Source organism: Rhyacophila brunnea, unplaced genomic scaffold, assembly GCF_057557595.1.
Source record: "Rhyacophila brunnea isolate RB1 unplaced genomic scaffold, BYU_Rbru_1.0 scaffold_3, whole genome shotgun sequence".
In the NCBI taxonomy this organism is placed as follows: domain Eukaryota; kingdom Metazoa; phylum Arthropoda; class Insecta; order Trichoptera; family Rhyacophilidae; genus Rhyacophila; species Rhyacophila brunnea.
Window position 1 is genome coordinate 1,785,070 of NW_028232965.1, and position 14,567 is coordinate 1,799,636.

Below are 14,567 nucleotides of genomic sequence, written 5' to 3' on the forward strand. Positions count from 1 at the left end.
AGAAGACCTCCAAAGCAGAATGCAGGAACTCGCTGAAGTAAGCAACAAAGTAGGTTTGAAAATAAATGTAACAAAGACGAAAGTCATGTTCAACTGCTTTGCAGGCCAAAAAGAGATCCTCATCAATGGCACTCAGCTCGAACAGGTGAAAAGCTACATCTATCTGGGACAACAAGTATCTATAGATGGATGTATATTTGATGAAATTGTTCGCAGAGTAAAGCTAGGCTGGAGTGCTTTTGGCCGCCTGAATAATGTCTTCAAAAGTGACCTTCCACTGTGCCTAAAGCGCAAAGTGTTCAACCAGTGTGTGCTTCCCGTGATGACATATGCGTGTGAAACATGGGCCCTAAGTAAAAGAGAGATCCAGAAACTTAGAGTAGCACAACGTGGTATGGAGAGGTGCATGCTGGGCATAACGCGAAAGGACAAAAAGAGGAATGAGTGGATAAGGAAGCAGACAAGGGTTTGCGATGTAATAAAGTTTATTAAAAGCCTTAAATGGAGATGGGCTGGACACATAGCTCGAAGAAGAGACAATCGTTGGACAAATCTAGTCATCCAGTGGTATCCAAGAAGTAAAAAACGTCCACAAGGTAGACCTAGAGGCCGCTGGATCGATGAAATGATAAAGTTCTGCGGAAGTACGTGGCAACGCAATGCACAGGACCGAGAGAAGTGGAAGCAACTTGAAGAGGCCTTCATCCAGCAGTGGATAGATTCAGGCTGATGATGATGATTAATTCTTTTGAAATTTATATAAAATGATTACAAGATAAAAAAAACTTTTTAAATACAACGTTTTTAAATTTTCTGTTGAATCATATAAACTTGACTTAACTAGCTTAAACGATCAAAAAAAATTGTACTTGATAGAAATACTGAATAATAAAATGTTATTTCATATTGATTTCCATAGTAATGCACGTATATATTAATAATTTAGTTGCTAGGACCCCAGACCCCTAGCAACCAATAATGGTGTCGAAATAACTTTTCATACAAAACAGACTTAACTGAAAATGAATTCAATTCTACTTAAAGATGTCTAAAAGTATTTAAAAAATGCATTGGCATCGTGTTCTAATATATTCTAAAAGTTTCAAATGTCTAGCTAGTCGGGAAGTTAGTTAAAAATCGATTGCAAGATTTGTACCGGACAAAGAACCACCGGACAAACAAGAATACGAGCTAAGAAAAACGTTGTAAAAAAACGTTGTAAAAACGTTGTAATAAAAAATACGACACCCGATGATAAGCATTTCATGTAAGAACTACTAGTTAAATTAATCGTCGTAATTAAGTAGGACGCCCGTAGCTTGATTGGAAAAGCACACTGTGCGTGAATTCAGGGGTTACAGGTTCATGTCATGTCGGGTGTCGTATTTTTTTTTCTAAAAAAGATTTTTTCTAGTGGGTAGATACTATATCTATGTATAAGATGTTTTCAAATGATGTATATTTAGTATTTAATTAATGGAGGCAGGTATGTGTTTGGATCAAGCGCATGAAACTAGTGAATTGAGGGAATGAATTACAAATGATTCTCGTAAAGTCTGTTAAGATACGTCCAAGCTGTAGTTGTCCGTGTCTCCATCGTGCAAGTCAAAATTATGATCCAACATATCAAAAATCAATTTATATCATAGTATATCAGTGGCAGAAAAAGACATGTTTCAACACTATTCAACCCTTAGTTATACGGCTGCACAATGTAAAAGCTACTATAAGAATACTACATTTTTATATAAGTATTTTCCACCTGCGTAAATCATTTCAATATTTTGTGCACTGGCGATGAGTATCCATCCAAGGATGAGAGGAATCTCAGTCAGGATGAGTGTCAACTTCCTCCCAATGGAGTCCATCAGGTATCCTCCTAAAACACATCCTAGAGGGGTGCTGGCAGAGCTCAAGCTAGCTGAAATAAAAGAAAATGTTCAAAATAAGTAAATAATTCTACACGCGTTTTCAAGTTCAACATGATTAATACGAGTATTATTGAGTATTCTACTAATCCATATGATTTAGCAGTTATTTCATAAAATATTATTATCAGTTTATTTGGTAAATTTAATGGTGACGGAGTCCACGATATGATACCACGTGTCGTAGCATCATGTGATGTTATAATGTGGACATCGGACTATCATCGAGGAGATAAATAAATAAACTGATTCTCTGTTCAAATTATTTCGATAATTTCAAAGACATTGCCAAAATAAATTCAGCCCTCCAAAAATTGTTATTCTTCAACATTTTTCATAAAAAGAGTTTGGAACGTTTAATTTAATTTTTAAATTTGCAGTGATACATTTTATAAAACTACTATATTTTTTAACTACTATAATTATTAAGCATTAACCAAATGAAAGTGCCCACAAAACTTAGTAAATCTGTATGCCTACATCGAAATTACCAGGTGTGCATTTTCACTACAAATTAAACCACAGGACAGTATTAGGCAAAAATATGCATTTTAATAATATTATAATACTAACCTGCCACAAACAATATGCATACTAAAGATAAAACCTTCTGTTATATAGGTGGAATCTAAATGTATGAAAATGAAGCAAAGAAAGAACCACTGGTCACGGCGCTCGAAATGGAAAAATTTATGAACCGGAGCGCTTGATAATTCTACGAAAATATTAACATAATTATTTAATTTTATATGTATTTTTTTAAAATAAGACGTGTGTTCGACTTTTATTATATGACCTATCTAGCTCAGACGATCAAATAATTTGTTCCACGAGACGGAGCGATAGTTTTGGGGATTTTATGAACCGGAACGGCGCTCCGGCGCGCTTCGGTCCATTTCGAATGGACCCTGACTGGTCTACTGATTAAGTCTGTTAATTTGCAAAGAACTTCGCATATGACATTTATTTGCCAATCATTTCAGGGCGTGTAAAAAGACAATCCGAGTAGATAACCAGCCAGTAATACTCCAGTTCGGCATTATTATTTAGTTGAAAAATCATGTAAACTTTATGTATAACTGCACTCGAGTAAGTAATCACAATAAACATAAAAATGGCCGACATTGAGTAGGTATATAAGAAAATTTGAATGGCAAAGCGATATATGTATTTAATATTTGTAGAGTTTTTACCAAAAATAACGTATAAAGATTCCTTCTATCTATTGTCAATTTTTTTTGATAAATACACATTCGAATTATTACACAAGTTTCGTAATATTGTAATAATTATGAGACAAACCTAGACATTTTTAACGAAATAGAAACAATGGACTGATACCCGTGCGTAATTAATTTCAGGGGTTATTGCGAATAACCTTTGATAAGCAATAATATTGTAATAATTATTGTAATTTAAAATTCAATACAAAATCTAAGCTAGTTTTGGTCACAGAATTACAATATATTAATATGATTTTTAGAATGTCAGTTTAATAAAATCTATAAGTACTTATATTATTAGAAACCCTGCAATTTTCAATGACCTTTTAAACTTGTTACTTACTGTGAGATAACGTAAACCTTTCTTTTCCGAGATAGTATGACATGTTTTGTAAACCTATTTATAGACATAACATGACATACAAATCGTTCTGATAAAGACTCTAGAGAAAAATAAATAAATGAGGCCATTTTCATTGACAATAATATTTTCAAAACAAATTCACAGGTATCTACATACTCCATACATCGCAAATTATAATATTATTAAGTCTTGATTATAATAAAAATAATCAATGTGACTAATTTAATTACATATTATACAATTTATTATATTAAAGCCACCATTGACATAATCGCTACATATAACATTAATTGTTTTTCACAATTTTTTTTCAATTGACATACTACTAGCATATAATTAGTCAAACCTTCGTATTTCACATATTTTGAAACCAATTTGTCTTTGTCGTATTTCTAATTGTTGAGGATCATGATGAAGATTGAGTGGACAAGGGTTTGCGATGTAATAGAGTTTATGAAAAGCCTTAAATGGAGATGGGCTGGACACATAGCTCGAAGAAGAGACACTCGTTTGACAAATCTAGTCATCCAGTGGTATCCAAGAAGTACAAAACGTCCGCAAGGTAGACCTAGAGGCCGCTGGATCGATGAAATGGTAAAGTTTCTGCGGAAGTACGTGGCAACGTAATGCACAAGACCGAGAGAAGTGGAAGCAGCTTGAAGAGGCCTTCATCCAGCAGTGGATAGATTCAGGCTGATGGTGATGATTCCATTTAAAAGCTTTCGTCGTAAAATTTCTCCATTGACATCATTCTGCAGTCGCCATTCATTTAAGTAGAATTGGTCTCCCGCGATATCTCTCGATGGTTCTGATGATAATGAGCTAAGTACTCCAATATATTTTCTTCTCGCCATAATTATGATCAAAGAATTACTGTTGGGTTTTCTGGAGATACATTTTAGAAAGCTGCCTCCTTATCTTTCGACATGAATTATAGGAAACAATAATAAATGAATACAAATATGTGCCCACTCTGGAACTATTTGCACATTTTACTTGCGTCATAGTAAATGCTTCCCATAGTAATAATTTGTAAACAATATAATGACTTTTATCTACGTACATACCCAATCGGATGATTACAATAATACACATATCTGGAATTAAGACCAATAAGGATAGGATGTAAGGATAATCAATCACAATATTTTTATTTGATTACTATCGCAAAAGTAAAAAAAAAAATTAAATAATTTATAATATAAATTATCATGTTGGTCAAAACTGACTCGTAATGATAAAACTATTGTATTACGCTTGTATTCAGATGAGAAAATTACACGTATCTTGATTGTATCTATGTCATGAGGAATTCTTTAAGTATATAATTATTAATATTATCTTGTTTTCAACCAGTGTAATAGAAATAGAGAAACATATTAAATCTATCAATGGCTAAACTTGTTATGTAATTGATAACAAAACTGTGTGTAAGTATATCAAATTCAGACCAAAGTTAAATAATTCCTGTACTGTTTTTTTATCGATAGGCAATCACCTCCAAATTACATATAGATAGGTTATCAATAAATCAGATCTTTGTAAAATAGGAACGAGGTAAACGTAACAACATAAGAATTTTATATCGGAATCTGAATACCGATAAAAATCTTTTTGTTTTAATTAATGTAAATAGCCAAATATTTGTATTTTTATCAATTAATCTGACAAGATTGATGGCTGTTTATGTTTGTTTAAATAAATATGTACATATATATTACATATCTTATTTTCGGGAAGTTCACGGGAGAAATAAGCTTAGTAGTCGTTACTAGTGGCGAGATGAGCATAATAGCGCCTGTATACGTGCATGGATTCTCGAGATTCGGGATTTCCAGAAAAGAATTCTCGAGATATCGGGAAATTTAAAAAAACCTGTAAAAATCCTAAAATCAGTGTATAAACAGACAAATTCCAAAACAATATGTTTTTTTTTATTTATGTAAGAAGACGAACAAAATAGAAGTAGGAAAAAAAAAATATTTCAAAACATTACTTATAACACAGACCGACAATCGCGTACGCTTTTGATACACAAAATTCCAACGAGTCAAGACAAGAGTCGACGCTGGCTTCATTGTGTTAAATGCCCCGATCAGTCTTTGAACGTTTTGTGTTTTCTGTCCACTTTTTTCATATAGAAAATCGTTTTTTCAATTAATTTTTGATAATAAAGAAATACCGAATCCCGAATAAAGATTCTCGAGACCCGGGATTTCCCGAAATGCTAACAATTTCAATTCTCGAGATTCGGGATTGAAAATCTCGAAAATTTCTCGAGAATTCCCGTCGGGAAATTCCTGAAACCCAACTCTAGTTATCACCAATGCGATATACTTTTAAACAATAAACGAAAGAATGACGATAAATTTCTACATTACTGGGGTGCATTTTATCAGTACCTATCACAACATTCGCAACCCTCGCTATTAAGAATTATTCCTGATACAAATTGTTTTGTAAGGTACGTACGTCGAGATTGAAAACCATGCCATACGAGATTTGGCAAATATCTTTGTGTAGTGCGCAAAAGTGGTTTACGAGGTTCAATAGAACGAAGTGTCTTGAAAAAAGATAGTAGAAGAAAATTCATACTCATTTGATGAATTATCCAAATGAAACTTGTTCCATTTATTATAATATTGAATATGTGTATTAATTAAGGCGCTAAGTACCAAAAAAATAAAAACTGACATTTTTATAGAACAATTTTCTACATACCAACGCCAATAACTTCAACTATAGTCTAAGTGCCTCAAGTAAGTCAAAAAAATACAGCAAAATAATTAAACCTGTCGACGTTGTAAGTCCGTTGGCGTGTTTTATTTATAATGGTGTAAGTAGCGCTGCAGTGGTCAACGGCATTCAATATAAAATAGCTGACGATGGTGTGTTGACACTTGTGAATTCTTAATACCTAAAATTATAGAAGCTACCGTGATTGCTTCACAGTGTAAAACTACATTTTTCAAAAGGTCTGCTTCATGAAATTTTACTGCAATGACTCGGTATTTTGTAACTACAGGTAATACTACTTTTTGGTACTTAGAGCCTTATTTAATACACGTATTCATTATGATAAAATAAAGACATCTAAGTCACCTCTTCTGGGTGCAATCTAAAAATATAAAATATACATATTACGTATTTATATGAGAATTTAAAGATTGTGTTAGTACAATTTGGAATGAAGTAAGTATGCATGCAATTCGTCAATCAACCACGGAGCGTGTATCGACAGATATATTTTTATTATTGAACTTGGCATGTATTGAGATCTTATCTAAACAGAATGGCACATGACATAACATACACAACACATAGCGATGACGGCAACATGACGAACCAATAATATTATGTTTCACTTTTAAGAAATTTGGTGAGAAGTTTTGCAAAATTATGATCAATTTAACGATGGATGGTCTACCTAAATTGGTGATTTTAGTTTCAAACCATATGTTATATTATTTAGAGAATAAACATTGCAAGTAATAATAATATTATAAATTCATAAATAAACATACGTAGGTACCGTATGCTAGTTATGGCTAGTGAATGAAAATATAAAAAGTAGAGGAAGGAAGACAGTCTAAACAGATTAACTAGATAAAATTAAAGGGTTTGATGTATTATATAACTTCACATAAAAATATTAAAAAGTTAAATTGACATACGCAAATTATCTAAAAATAAGATCAAGTAGGACATGAAAGATGGCGCGTCTATAGGAGTAATGTTTACATTGTTGTTTTTCAATGTTCCTTTGGTCTCAGATTATAGAAGTAATAGACTGTGGCTGACATCTATTTCTCGTAAAAAACAAAAATCTGTTAATATATCCTCCATTCAATGGAGGCCCATAAGATCTTTATAGGATCGAACATGGTTAAAAAAATCAATTATAATTATGAACTGGACTAAATACGTACCTGCTTCATCTGCTTGAGATTATAAGCCAAGAACAATTTTCTAGACATACAATATATTGGTATGTAAATACATTAATAATTACTTTTACATTGTTCAAAGATATAGAGATTCTATTCATTTGAAAGGCTTTATTGTAATCATGTAAATTCATTTTAAATATATGCAAATTTAGTATCTATTTCTGTACGTCTTTGATAAAATGAAAACGATTCTTGAATACTTTACGTTAGTTTAGTTTTCCGTATGCATTGTCACATAATATTATTATGAAAGTCTTGTACATATCATCGTACTAGCATACTTGTATATGAATTTCTATTTTTATAATTACATTTCGAGAAGGTCTAGGTAACATAATAAAGGACACAGAAATTAAGACGTTGATAGATTAATAATGAAAATTGATGGCCCGATTTGTCACTATAAATGATTAATAAGTAATTAATTTATATAGTAAATGTATTCCATAAGTGTGTGTTGCACATACGATGAATAAAATGTCATAATAACTGCTTCTGAAGCCATATTATGTCAAATTATAAAAATCTGTTAAAAAACCTCTCCCGATATAATGCTGATATATATCCACATCGGGTTGTCCCACATCTCGAGGTATAATTGGACAAATAACAGCTTTTTTTTCAAAACTATTTAAAGCTGCAAAAAAGAGTACATACTTATGTATGTCTTATTTCAATATAATATACCTATAAGCTAGATTATATACTATATTGGTAATGCTGTTTTATAGAAATGAATAATCACTATAATATTGGATGACAAAGAGCATTCAAAATAAAAAATATATCGCAGTTGATCTTAAAATAAATAACACAACAATATGATGGACTCACGCATCTGCATTTCCGTATAATATCCTTGACCGACGCACTTCAGCGTCGGGACGCTTGCGTTGCAAAGAATCAAGGTGGTAGTGATTTCCGGCGACGCTATGTGACATGCCGACCGTCGGTTACTTGAAAATATTTACCGCTCATTTACAGTGCGGTGCGTTTCTATCATGTAAGTAGGTACGCAATAGTTAGTTTCAGAAAGTCCATTTTGAAAATATTATTATTTCTCATTATAGAAGTAATATTTTTTTTAATGCTCTCTTTCTTATTTTCAACTGGTAATTATAATCATTATATAGTTTTTGTATCGTCTTCTATCAAAGTTTTGAAACCAAAATATAGAACATTTCCTTCTGAGTGAGTCGTATTAGATCACTAACGCGTTTGACACTGAGTCATTTACTGTGGTTGTGTAGCCAAGAGAATAGCTTTCTGCCTTATCCTACCTTTCCCAGAATTGTGAGCTGAAGTAATTCATACTTCTCACTGTGGAAAATAAGGCCAAAAATGTGCAATTTTTCAGTTATCATTAAGTCTCTTGACTAATTAATTGGGTTGTCTAAAAACCTGCTTGTTGGTAATGGGAGCAGCCTTGGTTTCATTACAACGTATTAAGGCAGTATTGATCTCATATTAGAGTAAAAAAAAACAATAAATCAATTAATGAAATATTTATTCATATCTCTACTTCAGTTAAATTAATTATTTTTCTTATATGTTTATTTCATACTGGCTGTATTCTGTGAGGACCAAATGTCGTTTGTTTAACGCGTGCGTGCTACCTGTGCTCCTGTATGGCTGTGAGACATGGCATCTTACTAAGCTTCAAGAGTCTCGGCTTTTGAGCTTTGAGAATCGATGTCTCCGCCGAATCTTAGGGGTACATTGGTACGAGCGCGTTACAAACACCTGAGTTCGTGAGCAGACACAACAGCCTTCGGTGATTGAAGTTATCACGAAGAGACGATTTACGTGTCTGGGACACGTATTCCGGATGCCGCCAAAGAGTGCGGCACTTCGTACCCTTGTGGCACAACCTCAAGGGTTCCGTCGCCGTGGCCGGCCCTCCCTCACCCTGCAGCGATGCTACAAAAGCGACCTACGTGCTGCAGGTCTGACATGGTGGGAGGCGCAGGAGTTGGCGATGGACTGAGGGAAGTGGCGCCAACTTGTGCTTGCCCTATGTCCCAATGTTGGGACGTGACAGGGTGGAAGAAGACTTATTTCATACAGGTTATATCGATTTAATTCAATTATTATCAAATTATATTATACTATGAAAAATAAATGAATACTCTTAAATAGTTACTAGTAATTATTGAAACCGGTCATGTTTGTAAGAAAATAATTAAACAGACCGTGATTAAATGCTAACAAAAGTATTAAATAACCATCTTAGATAAAACTAAGTAAGTATGTATTTACTTATCAGATTTTTGTAGCAATTTCGTAAAAAAATAAATTTATGAGATGACGTTTGATTAAGTACTGATTACATATTTGATAATGAAATTAAAATAATTGGAAGAATGACTGAAGATTAAATTGAAATACTTTCAGATTGGTATACTATTGACATTCATAAATACTCAGTAAAAGTGTGTCTCGCAGAGCACTTTAAATTTGGAATTACTGGTATCTAAAGTCTGCTAAGCCATATTGTGACATTGGCAATGGCCGACGAGTTTTGTCTGGCTCAAACTCGGCCCAAGAATAGAAGTCCACGCAACATGCATGTATTATGCACCTCCACCTATATAGGTATGTATCATAATATATATCAGTAGGTATATATATGTATTTCTAACATTTCTAAGCCAAATGACCAGTAAGTGAAAATGATACCCACTGTATTTTGAGTAGTGATGTATCAAACACATCTGGATGTTTGGCAATAATCGACGATTTGACATAACACAGTGCACAGTATATAAATCGGTTAATATATCAATATGTACAATATATAGAATGTTACATTCTCAAATCTTGTGAATTATTCGTTGAATAAAAGAAGTAGTTTATTAAAATCAGTCTAAGTACGTTATAAAGAAACTAAATTATGTAGTGATCCGTGACGTCGGTTAGTAATTAAAGCATTTAATTGATATCTACCCTGATTTAATATACAAAAACCCATAGCCAACATTACAACGCAATTTGATAAGCATTTTTCGTGAAAATTGTCGTTTTTAAGTAGAATGCCCGTAGCTTAATTTGGAAAACATACTGGCACGAATCCAGCGGTAACAGGTTTAAGTCCCGTCTGGTAACGTATTTTTTTCTGGTGGGTATAAAATATGCATGACATGTTTTCAAATTATGTATGTTCAATATCAATATTTAACAATTAATATTGTAAAATCAGTAAAATATCAGGAATTATTACCACATTGGTAAAAGCAAAATATGACAATGCATTAAAAATATGATTTGAGCTTTTTTATGATTTAATAGGTGCTTTTAAGTTATGGTGGCTATTTGTTTTAAAAATAGATAAAACTACCCATAATATATTATTAATATGCATACTCAGATATTTTAGATAATATATTGCCCCCAGGAGAGTACCCAATTAGAAGAATCCGGTAATCACCGGAAAAATTGGAAGATGAAGTGGTCCTAGAAGCTCCGAATTTAATGTAGTGGTTAGGTAAAGCACACCACGAGCTTTTCTTTGCCAACGAATGCAGTCGAGGATAACTTTACTAACAGCGTTGCCAACTTATCGCTTTTCTTGCAAGATTATCATTTCCACTAGTCATGTAGCATGCAAAAATTGCATCTGGCACTTGGCATTAAATGTAAGTTTTCACGTTAACGCCACACACCAATTCCGTGGACACTCTTCTAAAAAAACTTTCGACATCGTTACGGATAATAAATAGTTTTCATCGTTGATTTTGCCAGAAAGACCTAAATAAGTTCGCACATTATATTATTTCATTTTAAAATAAAATTTTGAGCGTTTTATTACTAATTTATAATATATATTTTTAGCCGTTATGTAGAAAAGAACCAACCCACACGTTAATCTTAAAATGTCAATCTTTATCTATTTTATCGGTAGCTGATACACATAAGTAATTTCCCACTGACCGTGAATAGTTCCATGAATTATTATTCTGCTATCGTTGAAATCTATGCAATCTAATTCTGTGTATGATTGCATAATGTTTGAATGTTTACGAGACCTTATCACAAATGGAAAAACATTGTTACTGGAAAGGGGCATATTATTAATGATTATAAAAGCTTTATTATAGATATATCATATGAACTAACGATACCAAATTTAACAATTATTATGGTCAACCTACCGTAAATAATTGGCATCATTATGCATCAATTTTATATTTTCAAGGACATAGTGCAATACTTGAGGTGCTGAGGGTTAAAGAGACCTTAGTGGATAGGTAACCAAATTTTGTAAAAACAAATAACAAATGACTTGAAAGTTATATATGCGATTATAAATAATTCTACATAACTGTTTTCATTCAAGGTGTAAATGAATCAAGTGTGAGTACCATTGATGTACTATATAGGATAGGTCTTATTCACATAGATTTGTTGCATACAATTTTTTGATACTTCGTAAAGAATTCCGAGCCATTCATTGGTCGACGTACCGGTATTAAATAGTAAGCAGCAAATAAGGTATCGCCTGATAAGTATAGTATGGTTTCCAACCAATAAGATTTTATATCGGGTTTGTCCGAAACTGAAGGTGGGCAATGATGATTTTCGTTTGTAAGAACGTCTCCATAAGCGTAGCGAAAAAATCTGCGAGTAGGTACCGAGTATAATGATGCTGTTTCCCCATTACCTAACAAGATATGCATTTTATAAATTTAATTATCTTAAATTTACTATCAAGTAAACAATCATTCAATTTCATATTTTTATGTTTTTAATGTTGAACGCAGTGGTGCGTTTAGTGACGTAGAGGCCCGACGAACTGACTTACTTTGAGGCCCCGTAGGTACGATAAAAAAATAATATTCTAATTTTAATTTTCAAGAAGTACATATAGCTGTATACCCATCAATTTAGTAGGTATTTGGAAAATAGTTCTCATGCATTTATATCAAGACACGAATGGAACGGAAGTAAGTGAATTACAATAACAAAGGTACACTTAGTTAAATGACGTCACTGACTTTATAATATAGCATACATTAATTAATAATTAATAATTAATAAATAACAAAATAATAAATGCATAAATTATGGTTTGGGTACATAATATTTGATACTCAGTTTATGAGAGATATGCACATTTTTAGGTGTGACTATGATTCAATAACTTTGTGACTCTTCATAGGCTCCCTGTTAAATTTTCTGTCGAATCAGTTGCGTCATTTGTATGATTGTTTGATGTAATTCAATGTTAGAAATAAAATACACAATACATAATATATACATGGTTTAATGTTTTTTCACGCATAAATATGTCAAAAAAAATCATTTATAAGTGATATCCAGAATCCCGAATTATATGAATAATTAGTGAAGTAAACTAAAAAATATTCATAGAGTGAAAGAAAATACAGCAATGATCAAGAAGAGTAGTAGTCAAAAGTATGTAGTCATGTGATAACGTGTGAAAATGATTATATTATGGATATATTATATAGACGATTTGACAGAGGCGACACAATTTATAATTTATTTGAATAATGCGTTACCTATGTATAGAGTCTGATACATATAACTATGTGGCAGTGATATATCGCTAGATGGAATCGTACCCTTCGATAAATAATTTTTGAAAAGGTGAATACATATATCTATATAATATTATCGAAGACGTGTTTTTTATCCGATCTCTATATTATATAATATGGTGCTGTGAAAACAACATCAAAATATTTTTCATTTATATTAGACTTGTACTAATTTAATCCCTATGTTATTAATAACGACCATTGAATCATGGAAAGTACTTACCAACCCAACTAGCTTGAAATTCATCGATCTTAATGACGGAATCCTCAGCCTTCAGTTGCGGGACAACGACGGCGGAGAATCCAAAGACCAGACCGGTGTTGATTGTGCCAAGATTGGCGACGAAGGCCGCTACTACCTGACGTAGAGCTTTTCCTCTCGCTTCCTTCGCTGGCGGAGTCACCTCGATCGAGGCTTGCTGGCTTAATGGAGATGTTCCGTTCACTTCCATTAACGCCAGAGAGTCTTTGCTGTAAATTGAATAATGTATACTATTAAATTGATGCTTTTTTTTAACGATATTCTGTTAAGCATAATATGTAAATACAAACTATTGGGGGCTAATTGCAGGATTCAGCCTTCATAATATTGTTTACGTTAATAAGATACCAAACAAAATCATTCTTAAAATCATTATAAACTCTTTGCCACAGACTGCGTAATGTTGATATACATCACAATGTTTTATTTTTGTGTTTACCTATTATTACCAAGTACTACTAAAAATACAGCATGAATTCTAAACAATGTTCTCACATCTCACTAATAAAAAATAACTTATCATTAAACCAAAACAGTTTATAGAATATACTATAACTTCTGTTATCGGTGTTTAAAAAACTATATGTTAATTGATATTATCCGGAAAGAAATTATTTATAAAGTCGTCGCCCTAGTATTGGTTTTGTGAAGCTCCATTTTAGGTGAAATTGACTTTTTAATGCTGTTCATTTTCTTTTATAACACCGCATCGAAATTGTTAAAATTATTATATTTTTCATTAGAAACAAAGATATTTTTTTCAAAAATAAAGAAATAAATAAAGAAACCACCGTACAAAACAATCATTTGGTATTGGTTTGTCCAATGTGTGGATCGAACTGCGCCGAGGGTTATGCGGATAACGTCCCCTCTACTACATGATTGGTCAACGGATCGCCTTTTCTTAACATTAGCGTTGTCTTGTTTTACTGACAGGTCCTCATTACGTATTTGAATAAGTACGTTATAATAATTTTTATATTATTTTGTGAGAAATTATTGCTGGATTACTTTTTTAAATAATATATTCTAATATAATGTATCTCTCATTATGTCAAATAAATAAATATGAAAGATTTTTAAGCATTCTAATATAAGGTAATGGACTTTGTTTTTTGTCTCCTGAACATTAATTTACATATTGTCGCTTTGGACAAACCAATATTAGGGTGACGAAATGTTGACAAAAAAAGTACTTACTAAGAATCACATTTGCTGATTGTAAAATTTTATTATATAGTTTGTATGATATTTAAAAGACATAATTTTGAAAACAAAA

At 32.3% G+C, this 14,567-nt stretch overlaps 1 protein-coding gene across 1 annotated transcript in view; it reads right to left on the bottom strand.

Moving 5' to 3' along the window:
- Window positions 1–14,567, bottom strand: part of LOC147067742 (facilitated trehalose transporter Tret1-like) — a 64,586-nt gene that overhangs the window by 12,323 nt on the left and 37,696 nt on the right. Inside the window, exons 2-3 of the mRNA XM_085952752.1 lie at window positions 13,250–13,497; window positions 1,763–1,921 (exon numbers count right to left, since the gene is read on the bottom strand). Coding sequence (XP_085808878.1) covers window positions 1,763–1,921; window positions 13,250–13,497 — 407 coding nt within the window. The remainder of the gene's footprint in view (window positions 1–1,762; window positions 1,922–13,249; window positions 13,498–14,567) is intronic.